This window comes from Telopea speciosissima, chromosome 10, assembly GCF_018873765.1.
Source record: "Telopea speciosissima isolate NSW1024214 ecotype Mountain lineage chromosome 10, Tspe_v1, whole genome shotgun sequence".
Classification (NCBI taxonomy): Eukaryota; Viridiplantae; Streptophyta; class Magnoliopsida; order Proteales; family Proteaceae; genus Telopea; species Telopea speciosissima.
Window position 1 is genome coordinate 44820312 of NC_057925.1, and position 17945 is coordinate 44838256.

The 17945-nt window shown below is 38.7% G+C and overlaps 1 protein-coding gene across 1 annotated transcript; it reads right to left on the reverse strand.

Moving 5' to 3' along the window:
* Positions 1-8015: 8015 nt before the first annotated feature.
* LOC122643625 lies at positions 8016-8709 on the reverse strand. The gene is made up of 2 exons (XM_043837232.1): positions 8608-8709; positions 8016-8262 (listed from the first exon to the last, which is right to left on the reverse strand). The coding sequence occupies exons 1-2, from the start codon at positions 8707-8709 to the stop codon at positions 8023-8025; spliced, it is 342 nt and encodes a 113-aa protein (XP_043693167.1). The 3' UTR covers positions 8016-8022.
* Positions 8710-17945: the final 9236 nt, after the last annotated feature.

A 17945-nucleotide genomic window follows, 5' to 3' on the forward strand; every position in this document is an offset into this window, starting at 1 on the left:
CTTCTGTTGTCAATGAACGTTTGATAAACCTGTTCCAGAACTGATCCCTAAACAAAAACAGAACAGTAATTAGTTCGGAAAAACTTGTTCCAGAACAATTTCTTAACACTTGTCAATATTTATAGAAATGCCATTATTGAAAGAGACAAGATAATCAGAACCACCATGGTCTACATGAACTCCATTTTAATAAATTGAGACATTTTTGTCCATTTTTTCATTCCCTTCAACCTCTTGTAAAGTTGATGAATTCATTTTTAAGTTGTCAGTGGGAAATTTTTGCAAGCCTATTTCCGGTTCTAGTTTTGGATTGGTTATTGCAACAGGTTGACTTGCAATCAAGTAAAGAACCAGAGCCTGTACTTTCAAGTTGAATAGTTGAAATCTGAGATGGTTCAACCCAAGCTTTTGGGGCAGCAGGTACTGCCCATAACAGGAATATCAAACAAGAACGTACTTGAGTTTTATGCAACAAAATCAGAGGGTGCACCACATATAGCTGGGTACCACCATAGTTAGTTCGGGAATGGTAATAATACGGGTATGGATGCATACGGCAAGTAAACGGATTATATGGCAATAATACTTTTAAAAAATCCTATGCAATAAAATACGCACAGCAATGATACGGTACGTGTTTAATACAGTTGAAATCGACCACTATTCAAAGGGTGCGACTGGCCTTTCACCAAAATAGAGCTCAGGTGAAATTAGGATTAAAGGGATTGACTTAACACGTACCATCACTTCTGGAGCTTTTGGTGTATTGGTCAAGTTCCTAACATTTAAATAATTGGCAGTGCTTGAAGCATAATATATTGCAGGAAATTATTTAACTTATACGTATAATTTTTTTATGTAAAAGTAAGAACTTACTGTTAGAATCAATCATTGATCCTCTACAACTTTCTGATTGACTTTGATAATTGAATTTGTACCATAATTTGGATAATGTAAGGCTAGATTACCAGTAAACCTAACCCTAGATATTTCCCAATGAGAGATCTGGTCTAAATAGTCCCACCAATAAAGGTCTTAATCATCAGTTTACCAAATTAGAAGCTAAACTCAAAATTAAAAGTTTAGTGAATAACTACCAAACCAGCCAGCGGATGAACTCCAGATTTGGACCGGGTTGAGAGGATATTGGTAGGAACTTGTTCTCAATTTTTTTTTGAATTCTGATGGCTTGATATGGAGATTTGAAACTATAGCATTAGTAACTTGGAAACTAGAGATGTAAACGGATTGAATACGGATCGGATATGAATAGGATGTGATCGGATTCAGATATTTCATAATTGAATACAGATATCCCTAAATGGATGCGGATGAACCAAATTCCGATTTTCGAGTGTTCGTTACATCCCTGACTTTGATTGCCAACAACAACAATTTTATTTCTTCAAAACAGAGCAATTAAATATTTATAACCTTAAGGACTGAGACAAAAACTAGAAAATAGAAGTTAGAATCCAAATAAGAATACAATTCAACATAAAATAAGAACTAAATAAAAGTCTAATAAAATAAGGGGGCAATGTTCTCTGCACCACAGTGCCATGGGGCGATCATTTCGCCCACCTCCATGTGTCTATGCACATCTTGCACCCCTGGTGCAGAGAACATTTCCCTAAAATAAGACCTAACAACCCACGATTTTCTGCTGGTGTAGGGCAATCCCTACACCTACAGTGCTGCTGATGTAGGGGAACCCCTACACATGTGGCTGTATTTTTTTGAGTACCGCCTAGAAACATCAATTGATCTTGATAGTACTGTATGATGCTGAGATATTGCTTTTATTTCTCTATGCTGCCCACTTTGTTATTTATCTTTTATTCAGTGTGTCATCAATTGTTTTTTGTTTAGTTTTCTATGTCTAGGAATTGTTATCTATGTATGGGGAATTTCAAAGGGGTTTTTGGAATTATAAGATTCTTTTAATGTTTTGTGTTGTACTCAAGATTTCTATTTCTATATAATGCAAGTCCTAGCTGCTCTCAAAAGCACCCATGAATTGAAAACAAAACTCTCTTTGAACTTTTGCTAGTGAGACTCAAGTGGGATCAAGGTGGGACTCCTTCATCTTCATCACCCATTCCTTCCAGCCACGTACCCTCCATCAACCTCCATCATACCTACCCATAACCCACTCAAATTAGATTCAAATCAAAACCCTCTTCCAGATTCGATCTTGGCTTGCTTACCTTCTCGGGTTTGCATCAACAACCAGTGACATAATTTATTCTTTTAAGCTTTCCATGTTTACTTCTTGATGTTCCTTGACTATCAGTGTCTTTCATAATGCCTAGATGGTTTTGAAGGATGGATTATCTTAAAATTTTAATGTTGCATTTGTAGCAAAGCCAGCACCTCCTGCAGCCTCTGATGCTACTCCAGTGTGTAACCCACCTCAACCTGGTAATTTCTTAATGCTCTTTGATCTAAATAAAGAGACGTTTTATACGCAAACAATGTGTTATGTTTTCATTTCCTATATTTCATTGATGAAATCACTGAGCTTTGATGGTTTTAATTGATTTCTATTTGCAGAAACCTCAGCTCCTCCTCCAGCACCTATACCAGGTAGCGGTGGATCCATGGTTAGTGGACTTGGTGCCTTCATTTCTGTCGCTGCTTGCAGTGACTGAACAATTATGGAAAAGATATCAGCAAGTGTCAATTCAAAGAAAGAGAAGCTACTTATCAGATCCCTCACCATTTTGACTACTTCTAATTGTGTATAGAGAGAGATAGATTAATCAATAGATACGAAGAATCAGAAAAGAACCCTTGTGTTACACCAATGGAATAGGTATTTTGTATTCTTCTTCTCTATATTATTCACTTCATTCCTCTCCATGTACTGCGGCTAACTAATGAAAGAATTAATTTAAATATCAAGGGCTTAGTAGTATCTTTCTTAATTTCATGTTTCAGATTCTTGCAACTGTTTAATATTATGGGCGCTGTTCTCTGTGCCGCAGAGCAGGCTGCGCCCAGGCACATGGGGGGTAGGCACAATGACCACCATGCCCCCCCTAAGTGGTAGGCCCATGTGCCTGAGCGTAGCCTGCGCTGCAGCACAGAGAACATTCTCCCTTAATGTTATTATCTTATTTGGATATCTTTGCCACTACATGTATTGAGGCATGCATTGTAGGCATAACTACGGTCCAAGGATCAAATCATGGCTCCCTAGGGAAACCAATTATAAACCAATTAGAGTATTGCACCCCCTGGGTTATCCCATGGTGTCTCATGGGTGCCTTATTTAATTTTTAGGGTTTCCCATGGTCGCCCATGGGAACCCTGGTGCATCCCTATTAGGGTTTCTCCTTCCCTATTGTGTCCCATAAAATTTATCACCACAATAGGGATGGAGAAATTCATCTCTAGTCCATCACATGGCAAGAGGGATCCATCCCATACTCGAATGCGCAGCGAAAAATAATCGATTCGAGTTTCTTTCGCATCCCATAAATATTAATAATTAAACAACTGAAGGAATTAATAAAGAACTGCTAACCTGGTGAGCCTCAAGTGTTGCTCCTCCAATAGACAGTGGTTCTTCCTCCAGTGAGCGCTCCTAGCAAACAGATTTGAACCTCCAATGGTGCTACCAAGGTTCTTCAAGCCAATCTCAGATGCTCTCAACCTCTTCAGCACAGATTTAGGGTTTCTCAAACCCTAACTCTCAAACACAGATGAGAGAAGCAAGAAGAAGAAGAAAGATCACCAGAGGGAGAGAGAGAGAGACAAAAAAGCAGGAGAGAGAGGGGGTCTGCTAAAAACATGGAGCACTGTCTGCCCCCTCTGCGTTTTGGTCCCCTTATATAGATAAGAGTTTGATTAGAACCATGATGGATTACTTTAATCCCAGTGAGAGTCTGTCTGTCTCTCTCTCTCTGTTTGGCAGTTCTGTTTAAACTCAGAGTCCTACACAGGTGAAGAAGCAGAATCTAATAGGGAAAGTATTAATTAATTACTTTATTTAATTATTAATGGATAATTACAATTAGCACCATATCCATTAATTAAATAAAGTATTAATTAAAACCGCAAATTCCAAATAACTCCCTATATGATAACTATTTATCATAGACAACCCCCCCACTAATCAACACCATCATTATGGAATCTATAGGGCATGTACACATGTACTGCCAAACCCCAATCCATAGTACATGTCCATATAAGAGCATCTGTGCATCTGATCGGGTCCCGCAAAACTCGATAAAACATTTTGTTCAAATAATTATATATAATCTATCATTTTATGTAAAATAGATTTTTGCAAAACCATTTCCAAAACAGCACTGGATCCAGATTCTGATCCGACCATACATAGACAGTCTCAATCTTGGTGTTCCCCAATCGGGTAGTGGAGACCATGTTGGATAATTCCTTCACTCACAAAGTGTTCACGCATTCCCAGAACACCGGCTTCGACTCGCTTGAGTTTCAGTCATTGATGAATCAAAGAATGCAATCACATTTTGCAGTGATAGGGTTCCCTCAAGCATAGGATGTCGATGACACATGTTTATCCCTTCCTACATCTGGCAATAATACATGAGGGAATCGACAAAGTAGATTTTTCGCCAATGCACACATCAAACATGTGAGCACTCGCGCATTCGTACCCTGACATCACATGTCTAGGCATACCCAATGTGACGACCATATGATAAGGGTGCCCAGCCCAAACCCTAGTCGTGACTACCATTTTAAGTAAAACTTAGGGATACATAATGCTCAAAAAGTTTATATCGCATGTGACAATATCAAACTAAAATGTATAAAAGTTCAATACAAAAGTGAACCGGTTGAACCGGATCAAACCGGGTTTGATGGACACACACTTGTTCAACATGCATGTCCTCTAACCTACCAGAAAGAGAAGAAAGATATAATAAAAAGGAGGACCCATGATTGTTTCTGAACCTTTTCTTTGAATGAGAACTTATTTTTATAAGATCTTCATGAGAACTCATGTGGTGACAATAGTGGCCCTTGTGAATGAAGAAAAAATATAATAAAAGAAAAATTAAGTTACAGTGGAGTTGAACCAACCCATTCTTTGTATTAATTAATTTTATTTTTTCCCCCTATATTCTTAGTGGGTACTCACCTTTACAAACACCACACAGATGCACAAGTCTCTTAATAGCAATAGGTAATAAACTTAACAGCAAGTCAATGACAGGGAATAAAAAGGTAACTCTGAAAGGAAAACAACAATTCCAAGGTCAGAATTTGAAAGAAAATTCATTAATTAATTAATATGAGAGTTTTGATAGACTCAAACCATTATTTCCTGATAAAAAATCAATTGCTCGACCTTTTTGAGCTAAAGATTCACCTACATCAATTAAAACCATGTTAGGTTAATCCAATATAATTAATCATTGGTTTCTCTTTTCCTAGCAACTAGTATATGTTTTGGGTATTCACCAAAACACTGAATCAGCCCTGGGACCCAACCAAAACTGGCAAAATGATGGATTAATACAAGATGAGCAGATCGAAATTCCAGCAACAAATCGGAAGCCATATCAAGGCACACAAAGGACACAGTGAAGGCCCATATATGGATAGCTTGAAAGAACCCACTTTCAATGAAGCAATCCATCACCTTTCTATGAATAACAAGGCACGCAAGGACACAGTCTGTTTCTGTTTATTTCAGTAATTTTTTCATTCATAATATATGTATAATGAGAGAAAGTAATTTGAAGGGATTTACAATGGTGGGGTTTGGTTACTACGGCAGAGATAGATGCGAATGTAGAATGAAGCCTTCTCCGATGGGTACTCCGACATATGTAGAGGAGTGAGAGGAGAGAGAACTTCTCCTGTGGTGTGATGGTCACAGCTGCAGGGTACTCCGACAAAGTGAGATGGTGAGAACGGCTGGGGAAAGCGAGAGGAGCAAGAGAGAGGTTCTCTCTGAGAGTGGGAGGAGTGGTGGTAGCGCAGGTTGCAGATCTCTGACTTTATGTCTCCAGCAAATATGTTTGCAGTGATAGAGAGGTTCGCACCTTTCTCAGAGAGGGTGGAGTGGAGAGAGAGATGTGCGGGAAAGAGGAGAGACAAGATATCCTCTCACTTTAGGGGAAAAGAAATTCAATTTTAAAAATGACCGTTGAATTTTAGGATGCCATGTGTTGATCATCTGAGAGGGGAAATTGAGGAAATTGAGGGAGAGAGAAATCGTGTTGATATGATTGCTGTATAGATCCTCTATTTCTTATGATCTTAAGTTGGATTGATTTATCCGAAGTGTTGGAAGCTGAGCCCAGGAATAAGAAATACTGGTAGAATAGGATTTGGGTTCTCTATAGAGCGACCGACAGGGAGTGTAGCGCACCATCCGGTGGCCTGTAGCGCTTAGGCACGTAGCCAAACACATAGATAGGGTGTCGTAAGGTAGGTTGCGTGCCCAAGCACTACAGGCCGTCAGATGGTGCGCTACACTCCTTGTCGCGCTACAAAGGAGCCAACATGAATATATGAGTTGTAGAGGGACGAGATTCGTTTGTGCTAGGAAGATGAACGATTGTAATCAGAGTTTGGCAGAGAGGGAGTTAGAGATTCTAAACCCAAGAAGTTCGATTCAATCTCGTCGCTCCGTCGTGTGAAGGTGCGCCGACGTGAGAGAGCCTGGAGAGGTAAGTGCGAAATCAGAGTCTGGTTTGGTCGTCGTTCATGGAGAAGAGAGATGGTGAATGGAGTGAAGTCTTTTGAGGTTCTTTCAAGGAATTTTAATTTGGACCGTTGGATGGTCATTTGACACATGTCATCCTCCTAGGGGTGCACTGGATCTACAATGGGGAATCATGCATTGGGGGCGATAAAAATCCGTTTTTGCTGACTGGATCCTCTAGCTCTAGCAACAGCGGGAGGAGAACCCACATAGGACTCACCTGTGAAATGACCCAAACACCTCTTGTATTGTTGGGCTGGATCCTCCAACTCCCGCCACAATTGAAAAAAACCCAAGTCCGTGAGGGAGGGGGAACCACGTGAGAATAGATCATCGTGTAGGTGAACGTACATGTTAGAGACAACCACTTGTCCTTTTGCTTTCATAAATACCCCTCTTCCCCTTTTGAATGGCAAAACTGGGACAAATGATTACCTCTCACATGTATGTGCACCACCTGTACGTACGTGCAAAAGAACTAGACTCAAAACACAAGGATTTAGCACAATTTTCGTACTTTGTGAAATTCTTATATTTGCTATACGTCAATATAATGAACAAAGTTAAGAGAAAATAAATATATGCAAAAAAATCATAGTGAAACATTCCACTCCACTCCACTCCACTCCCTTTAATGCTACGAAAGATAACCCTTTTGAAAATATCACTTTCCATTATTACATGGGATAAACTACCTTATTTATTATTCTATTTATTGATTATAAGGGAGAATCATATCGATAATGAGTATACCCTATAAGCCACGTTAGAAAGCTTGACAAGAATGGGACCATAGAGCTTGGACCTGATGTGAAGCCCAAAGTCGCGCTAGGGAACCATTTGGGGACCATCTAGGATATATCACCCCTCGGCCCTCACATGACCAAAGATATACCTTTTTTGCCTTTTCCTTTTTCCACTAACGAGGGAATCATAGCTTTCAGTCCTCTACAATAGAGGTAAATTTTCTTTCCGGCCCTCTAATAAATCCAAACAAAATATGATCCAGATTGTCTACGATGCAGCTGTCCGTTCTGCCTATGTTGTGCAGGAATAGAGTCACACGCAAAGACTGCTTTACCTTTGTCCGAACGCTTTGCCCAAGTAGAAGAGTAGAGGTAAGGCAGTCTTTGCATACGGCTCTATGTCTGCGCAGCACAGACAGAACGGACAACTGCATGGTACAAGATCCAAATTGAACAAAATATCATCATAGAGAAATTCACGGGCGATATCATCAAATCCAAGTCTTGTTATCTACCTGCGTTATTTCAGTATAATACAATCTCAACTGCTGCTATTTATAATGACTAATCCTGGCGACCCATATTGTCGTAATTACCCTTCTCCACAGGCTTCTTGTATTCCTGCTTCGGGGATTCATCGTCAGTGGAACCCACCATAGCTTCTTTTACGCCTTCCAATGTTTCCTTAGCAGTTCGACTCACCGACTCTGCCTTTTCCTTAGCTACCCTACTGAACTCTTCCGCCGTCGACCTCCCTTTCTCTCCGATTACATGTCCATCGCTCTCCTTGCTCTCAGTGTATCTCTGAAACAAACAATTCATCAAACACATTGCATGGAATTATAGAAGTACTTGCAAGAATGAATCAAATCAGTCACATGCCCATCCCTCTCTCCTCTTTTCCATCTTTTTTCTTCTTCTTCTAATTAGAAGGTAACCAGATGTACGTACGCGCAGATGGCATAAGAAATAGAAATAGAAACAGAGAAGAATTCAAAATTTCAAACCAAACCAACCTCAACCTCAACCCAACCCTCCAGTTTACCAAAAAAAAAAACCCAACCCTCCACTCAAAATAAAAAATTAAAAGAAGATCGGCGAAAAGGGTATGTGGTGAACGCAAATAGTTTTACTTCAAGAAGTGGGTACCTTGATGAGGTGCCTCTGGAGCGATGGTGATGTCAAAAGTACTGGCCTGGGCAGCGACGAACTTAACCATGAAACTGTTTGGAGAAGATGATGCTGACCCATGGTTCCTCCTCCTTTCTTTCTTCCTTTCTTCGTTTGTTCTTGGCCTTATGAAGAGCAATCAGGGGGTGGGGGTGGTGTTCTACTTAAAAGAGCAAGTGATGAAGAAGGTGAAACAGAGAGTGAGAGCGAGAGAGAGAGGGGTGCTTTAATGGTGGTAGACGTGGCCAGAATAATTAGGTATAAACGAGCCACGTGGTGCTGTTGAAATATTCCACGCTTTACTATCCTTTAAAGCAGGCGAAAGGTCTATTCTCAATTCTCATCCTTTCCCTCTCTCTCTCTCTCTCTCTCTCTCTCTTGCTCTCTTCGCTTTCATTTTTATGGATAAGTTGTATGACTTTCTAATAATTGATTGGATCAAATTGGATTATCGAAAGCTATCGATTCCTTTGCAACAGAAAGAAAATGGCAATTGAACTAAGTAGGACCGGTAGAACAACCCCAACTCCAAAAAAAAAAAACGATAAATATCTAGTAGAGCCAGTACAAGTTGGGCCAGGCTGGTCCAATTCTTTAATAGGGTTACCTTGGCCCACTTAGTGCACAGAAATGAAAAAAATTGAGCTGGGTTTGAGTACCAACTCTCTCAGTCTCTTATTAGTTATTACTCACTCCAATGTGCGTGCAGTTAGCATTTCAAATTGGAGAAAGTTTTCCCTTTTTTATTTATTTATTTATTTTTGTGATAAAAAGCAAATTCATTGAGAAACCGAATCGATACAAGCAGTGACATCTAAATTACAAAGATTTATCAGCCATTGAGAGATAATTGGCCAAGCAATCGGGGATTCATGCGAAAAGGCCGACCGGGCCAAGGAGTCTGCAACTGAATTAGACGACCTTGGAACTAACCTAAAAAACCAAGCAGCAAAGGAACCTTGAAGCTGAAGGATATCAAATCCCACCCCACTGATCTCCAAATCGAAGCTTTTACAGTTAATTTGGCAGATCAAATTTGAGCAATCCGACTCCACCACAATGGAAGAGAAACCACACTTCGCCGCTTGAAGAAGCCCAGTTCTAACAGCAACAGCTTCAGCGAAAAGACTTGAGACACCATCAAAACCCGCAGTAAAGGCATGAAGGGGAATCCCAAGATGATCCCTGATGATGATTCCTAAACCCCCCTCTATTGGTCTTCTTCACCCAGGCTGCATCCCAATTTACCTTCACAAAAGGATCATCAGGAGGGGACCAGCCGCAAAGACGGAGAGGAGAACAAACTGAAACTGTAGCATGGACTGAATTAGACTTAAAACAAACCTCAGAGAATTCATTGAAAGCCTTTTCAGCCATAGAGATCACTTGCTAAGGAGACCAACATTGGTTGTGGAAGATTAGTTGGTTTCGAGCCTTCCAAATAAACCAGTTTAATGTCATTATTAATTCTCCCCTTGTTTGTTGGAGGTACGAAATACCTTTTAATTATTGTTTTCTCGCAACCACTCATGGCCAATAATGGTAATTGATGAAGAGATTCTTTCCTTCATCCATGGTAAATGAAAACTCGATTCAATTCAATTTTAATGAAGAATTTAATGGTTAGGGGTAAAAATCAATGCAGGATCGTATGGAGTAGTTTGACTTTGAAATTAAGGGTCTTTTTAGTATCATTTTTATTTTTTGTTTTTTTTAATACAAAAATATTTTGGGTAATTTATACATACCACCCCTATGAGGTTTAACGAAAGTATAATTTGACCCTCAGTTTTGGATAATTCTGTATACCCTCATGAGGTTTACAAATGTTAATAAATACACGTATTCCGTCAGTTTATGACTAACAGTGCTAAAAACATAGATTAAAATGACAAAATTACCCTTGTAAAGAAAAATAAAAAAATAAAAAAACCTTCAACTCATCTTTCCCAATCGATGAATTGTAGGTGTTATGCAGAAACCAAAATCTTTTACGCACCCAATGCATGGTATGAATGACTTTAGAATCTAAGTACCAACAGACGATGCAGATCGAAAGGAGTGCTCCCTCCACTTTCTTTCTTTTGGACTTTGAGGGAGAGAGCTTTAGAGAGAGAGAGAGAGAGAGAGAGAGAGAGAGAGAGATTGAAATCAGCAGAAGGATCAATTCGATGAAGTATTAATTCTATCCTGGATGGAAAGTAATATTGTGCTTTTATTGTAAATCTACAACGATACGATACGCAACTTTCATAAGCATCCAAATTTTTTTGGTAAGAATCATAAGCATCCAATGAAACAACTCCTTTTAGAATTTAACGAAGCAGATTAAAGGTAAAGTTTTATTCCTTTATAAAGTTATTCTCTGTTCTGTTTAATCGATCAATATTCTCAGGACTCATATAGATAGAAGTTCTAATTAATAGACAAAGAAACAATGCGTAATTAATTGTGTTTCATCCTCCCAATTATCTCTTTCTGTGTTTTGTGTTTGGTGTTTGTTTCTTGAGATCAAACTCGATCATCCAAAAAGAGTCACACAGTATCGATCTTATGATTCACCAAAGAATATTTACCAAACCCTAGAATCAGAAACTCAATCAAAGGGGAAAAAAAGAAGGGAACAGAAGATCGTCAAAAAAAATCTTCAACAACGGAAAAATCATGAAAAAGGTTTTCTTTCATGAAAATTTTCAAGAATCAACCAACGGCAAGATTGGGTATGCGATCAGAGAAATTAAAAAAGGGATCAAAGTACAGGATCGAGACATGCCTTGATAATCCGTCGAGATAGATTGCTGTTCGCCATTAAAGCACAAATTTCAGAAATAGCAAATCAAAGTGTAGAGAGAGAGAGAGAGAGGAGTGAGACTCAAACCTCTCTTCAAGAAAGAGAAACTAAGATGCGTCTCGTCCAATTTCTCGAGGGATTTTCTGTTTGTAAGGCTACCTCAAAGAAATTGGCAATAAAGTATTTTCGTTATTGTTATTATCTGTTATTAGCAAATTTGGGGCTTACTTTCTTGAAAATAAGCCTGCAACTCTCGTGGTTTGCTGGCTTGCTTGCTGTGTGGGGTGGGGTGGGGTGGGGGAGTGGGAGACTGCCATGGCTTTGTTAGCAATTGTTTTCAGATACAGAGCTCTCTATTAGTTTTGGTTTCTGCATAAAACCTGCAACTCATCAATTGGGGAAGATGAGTTGCAGGTTTTTTTTTCTTTGCAAGGGTAATTTTGTCATTTCACACCATGTTTTTAAGACTGACGGAATGGGTGTATTTGTTAGCATTTGTAAATTTCAAGGGGTACATAGAATTTTCCAAAACTGGGGGGTAAAATTATACTTTCGTTAAACCGTAGGGATGGTATGTGTAAATTATCCAAATATTTTTACAAGTGATTGATATCATATATGAATCTTGTTTCTATTTAAAACAAATGAAAAAATAAAAAAAAAACCATAATAGAATTTAGACCCAAGAAGACAGATTTATTATTGAGATCAACGTGTATTACACATGGGATGGAGAAGAAACTAACTCCATAATCTATAGAGCAGAATTAGGTCACATTGTCGTTACCGACAGAGCCTTCCATGCCGAAGAGTTAGCAAAGCTATTTTGTTCTCTTGGAATATATGAGAAACTACATGAGATAAAGTAAGAAAATAGGTGAATAACATCATCCAAAATAGGTTTGATAACCAGTGGTGAAGGACTTCCTCTACGTTGACGATAGAGGACAATATCTTTATGATCTGATTCCACCGTAAGTTGATAATATCCCTCTAAGATCCCCACCAATAGTGCATATCTTATTGCCAAAGCCTCTACCTCGATGATAGTGTTGAAATCTACAGGCACAGAGATAGCACGAAGAACATGACCTTTTTGGTTCCAAAAGACAAAACCAAGTCCCCCTTTGTTAGAGCGTGATTGGAAACTTAATTGCATTAGAAGTCACTTTGATCCAATCTAGAGGAAGAGTCCAAAGAAAAGTCCAACTTGGCAGTTCATCGGTAGATGTATCTATTAGGATATGATTCTTCATCAAATCTTTACTCCAATCTTATATGTGGATGATATAATCATCACCGGTTCCAGCACTCTCTTGATCGAGCAAGTATAACAATTTCTTCATCGTCAATTCCATATCAAGGATTTTGGACATTTGAAATACTTCCTTGGAATTGAAGTGGCCCGTTCCAACAAAAGACTTTATCTTAATCAAAGAAATTATATCCTTGACATCTTGGCTGATTGTGGTTTCACTAGCACTCGTCCCTCAGATATCCCGATGGAACAAAATATTAAATTAAGGAACTCAACTGGTGATATATTGGCTGATCCTTCCTCTTATCATCGTCTCGTTGGTCGTTTGATTTATTTGACAATCACTCGACCAGACATTGTACACACTATCAATATCCTTAGCCAATTTATGTATCAGCCCAACAACCACATATGGATGCCGCTCATAAACTACTCTGTTATCTTAAGTCAAGTCTAGGACAAGGTCTATTTTTTTCCTCTATATCACCACTTCAGCTTCGAGCCTATTACGACTCTGATTGGACCTCTTGTCCTACTACTAGGCGTTTCACCACTGGATACTGCATTTTTATGGGATCATGTCCCATCTCTTGGAAGACTAAGAAACAAGCTACGGTGTCCCAGTTCTAGGCTGAAGCTGAATATCGTGCAATGGCGGTTGCCACATGCGAATTCACTTGGTTGTCCTTCTTATTCAAAGATCTTGGTATTCCCATTCTCACTCTGACACCTTTATACTGTGACAACCAAACTGCTCTTCACATTGCCTCGAATCCGGTCTTTCATGAACGCACTAAATACATCGAAATTGATTGTCATGTGATTCGTGAAAAACATCAACAAGGGATAATACGGCCAACAAAAATAGCAACTACAGACCAAATAGCCGGTTTATTCACCAAATCTCTTGGCAGGGAACAATTCCAATTTTTGAAGTCCAAGTTGAGCATTTGTGAACTCCATACTCCAACTTGAGGGGGAGTATTAGGATATGATTCTTCATCAAATCTTTCCTAATTTTTTTCCTCTCAATTCTCAATCAATGTTTAAGAGTAATCTTAGGATTATTTTCTTCCATCATTCCCTGTATATTCATCCTCTTTTATGTATATATTCCATATACAATTACAATGAAAAAAACAAACAACTACAGAATTCTACAATCTATCTTCTTCTTATCAGTATCACAACTAATATTCAGGATTGGTGACACACTTTGAAACACTTCATACACTTTAGTAGAGAACAGAATTACATCTTCTGGGCTCCAAATATGCTTTCCAAAAACATAGTCACATCTAGAAAGCCAGATGTACCATAAAATAAAAGAAGGAAATGAAATAAGACGACTGCTACGTTCCTTCCCACAATTAGCAAAATATCTCCATTCTTTAATGAAAGATGCCAATTGTGAATCTGTTTGAGATGAAACAATATAACCTAAACCACAGCCAAACATGATCTACATCATATCTGACAGCATCTTAAAGCTTTCACATGTTGCAAGACCTGAAGCACATGATCTCCAAAGGAATCATTGGATTTTTTGAAGAGTCTTGCTTCCCCAAATAGTCTTCTTCCACACTGTATCTGGGCCTATAAGATAAGGTTGAAGAAGTTGAAGCTCTCTGTAATTCCAAGGATAATCTTTGATTGGATAATAAATGGTAGACGTACACTCTTCATAGTGAAGTCTCCATTGCGTGAGGCACACCAATGAAGTTTATCTTCACCTAGAAAAAGCCGAAGATTTATCCCCAGAATCGCTGCCACAACACCAGGATAGAAATAAAGATTTAGTAGATCCCTCCATGTCATATTGTAATGATCGATTAAATCAGAAACCAGATTTAAATCAGGATTATAAATTTTAGATGTGGTTGATTTCCTTTCAACTTGATTAGGCAATCATTTATCCAACCATGGATTAATGGAATTGCCATTGTCAATACTCCAACCGAAACCATCAACAAGTACATCCTTTTCAATCAAAATACTCCATCAACCCCAACTAGGATCATGGCCACTAGTGGATTAAAAAAAATCAGATCTTGGATAGTAAATAGCTTTCATAAACTGTGAAAGTAAAAAGTCCGGCTCTGACCAAAGTTTGAAAGCAGTTTAGACAATAAAGCAGGGTTTTGTAGAGTAGAGTCCCCAAAATCCAGACCTCCTTTTTCCTTCAATCGTCATAATCGATCCTATGAAATCCAATGTATGTGGCCTTCATTATCACCCCAGAAAAAAAAAATGGAGGAAATCTTTCAAACATTCTAGTGATGTGATGCTAGCAATTTAAGTGCATAGAAGCATAATTCCCCATAGAGAAAATGATTGATTTTAACAAAACTTCCTTACCTGCATGTGATAGAAGTTTAGACTTCCAACCTTGTATTCTCCCCCTCAATCTTGGTAGTGATGTCTTTAAAGAGAGCAACCTTTGAGACTCCAAAATTTGTAGGTAATTCCAAATACTTCCTCGGTCCTAAATTATAAGGAATCTTCAAGATCCTAGATAATCACCGCTTCAACTTTGGATGAGTATTAGGAGAGGGGATGAGTATTAGGAGAAAAAGTCAAGGATGATTTCTTCAAATTAATGGATCGATTCGATACCTTTCAATAGAGAGGTAATACATCTCTCAAATAGTGTATTTCCTCAATATTTACCTTCGAAAAAAAGTTAGGCTCATCTGCAAACAGTAGATGTGTAACCGATGGGGCCCGATTACGAACTTTGGTCCCATGAATATGTTGTTCAGATTATGCCTTTAACAACAAATAACTAAGAGCATGTGAACAAAAAACGAACAACGTCGGTGATAATGGGTCCCCTTGACGTATTCCCCAACTTGGAGAGATTGATCTTCTAGGAGCACCATTAATTAGAATTTGATAAGAGACTGAATGCAAACGACCCATTACAATCTAAACCCACTGGCTGCTTATAAAACCCATACATAAGAATCCAATTTCATAGCAAGATATTTCTTTTTTCCCTTCTTCCTCTTCCGCATATAATGAAACAATTCATGTGCCATGAGAATATTATCTGTGACAGAAAGGCCAGGAACAAATGTAGATTGATATGGACTTGTGATATTATGAAGAATTAATTTCAACCGACTAGCCATAATATTAGTAAGCACTTTACACACCACACTACATAAAGCTATCGGTCGAAATTGATCAGTAGTTTCAGGCTTAGCAACCTTTGGTACAAGACATATTAAGGTATCATTAAGTACACCTGAAATCAATCCAGTTTCAAAAAAACTGCAAACCTAATTAAAGAGGTCTACCTTAATAATTTCCGAGTATCATCGAAAGAAGGCAGACAAAAAATCCATCTGGAGTAGGAGACTTCATAGGGCTCATATCAAAAAGTGTAGCACCCATCTCAGCCATGGTTGGCAGGCAGCATAACATCGTATTCATCTCATCAGAAATGACCGGATCTACAACACCAAGCACAGCTTCAACAGATACTGAGTCCACACCTTCTGTAGTGAATGCTTCTTCAAAGTGAGTAAGAACAATACTATAAATTTACTGATCAGTTTGTGTCCAAACTCCATTCGGCATCTTGAGACTCAAAATCATGTTATGTTGTCGATGATGGACAGTAGTAGTGGCATGAAAAACTTTCGTATTCCAGCCCTCAACCAATCAATTCTGGATTTTTGTCTCCATAACTCCTCTTTACTTCCTAATACATCCTCCAAATTGGACTTGAGAACAAAAAATTGTAAACAAATAGTCTTCGTAAAAGGTAAACGTTCAAAGGCCTCAATATCATGAACAAGAGATCGAATGCGTTGGTGTACATTACCAAGCACCTCCTTGTTCCATAATTTATAATTTGTTCTGCAAGAAACTAGTTTATCATGTATAATAGAAGAAGCATCACAAGTATAAGGAATAGACCAAGCTATCTGTGCGGCTGATTTGCAACCAGGGTGGCAAAACCACATAGATTCAAAACGAAAGGGTCTACAACCTTGAAATTTACACTTTCTGTATCGATCAAAAGTGGTGAGTGATCAGAGCCAATAGCATCCGTAACAAAAACAACAGTACTTACGTTATTAAGCCGCCAAGCATGATTATATAAAGCCCGATCCAATCTGATCTTGACATTAGAACTCCCTGCTCGCCTATTACACCAAGTGAAAGATGGGCCATGACTCTCCAGGATGACGTGTCTCGAGCATTTGGTGGAGTACCTCCATGTTTCTCCTGCCACTTTAAGTAGGAATTGAAATCACCAAATAGAAGCCAGTCATTGGATCTATTACGGCCCAGTTGCATCAATTGATTCTAAACCTGTTGTCGTGTAGACCGTACAAGATCACCATATACACAACCAAGGGAAAATGTATAGCTGCCATTTACAATAAAAATTGCATCCAAAACTCGATTAGAGTTAAAACTGAGGATCACTTTGATATAATGCTCTCAGAATAAATCAAGACCACTTGGTGAGCCAATCACATCAATAGAATAAACATGGTCCATTCTCGACCGACGACACAAACATTTCAAATGCTGATAGCCACATTTAGTCTCCATAAGAAAAATAATATTAGGATGTGTAGATAGAGAGATTCCAGCAAACATCTGAACTATCAAGAGACTCCCCAAACCCTCACAATTCCAGCTCAAAATCTTCATTGGCTCCCGTGGGGCCAAACAACGGAACCCACAATGATCCACTAGTCGAAATCTTCTCCATCCAGAGAACATGACTCATCAACAGAGGTTTGAGCGAGCACATTTATTCTTCTTCTCATGTGACTCATAAGCATCTAGTGAAGAGTAAACCAAATTAGAAACATCTCCCTCACTAGTGTCTATATGCATAAAAATAGGAAGTTGAGATTTTTGTTGTGGACATTCCGAATTAGGATTAGTGATGAAAACTGTTGAAAGGTGTGGCAAAATACTAAAGAGAAGGTGAGTAATGTCAGGAGACTAAATATCACTAGAGTTGCATTTAGAATGAATCTCAGCCAGCATGGAAAGGAAAGAAGGGTTAGATGGTGGAGTAGAAAATCCAGGTTGGATTGGTGTAGGTATCTGAATAGGATTGTTTCCTGGTTGTGGTGAGGAATTAATATTAGAAATAGTAAAGGAGAAAAAGGTATGAAGCTGAGATTGTTCGGACATAGGATAAGGGTAGTTTTGAAGCTGAGTCGGAAGAAATAGGGCAGAAGTATAGGTTTGAGGCTGATTTAGAATAGGTTTGGTTAGGAGGGAAGTTATGAA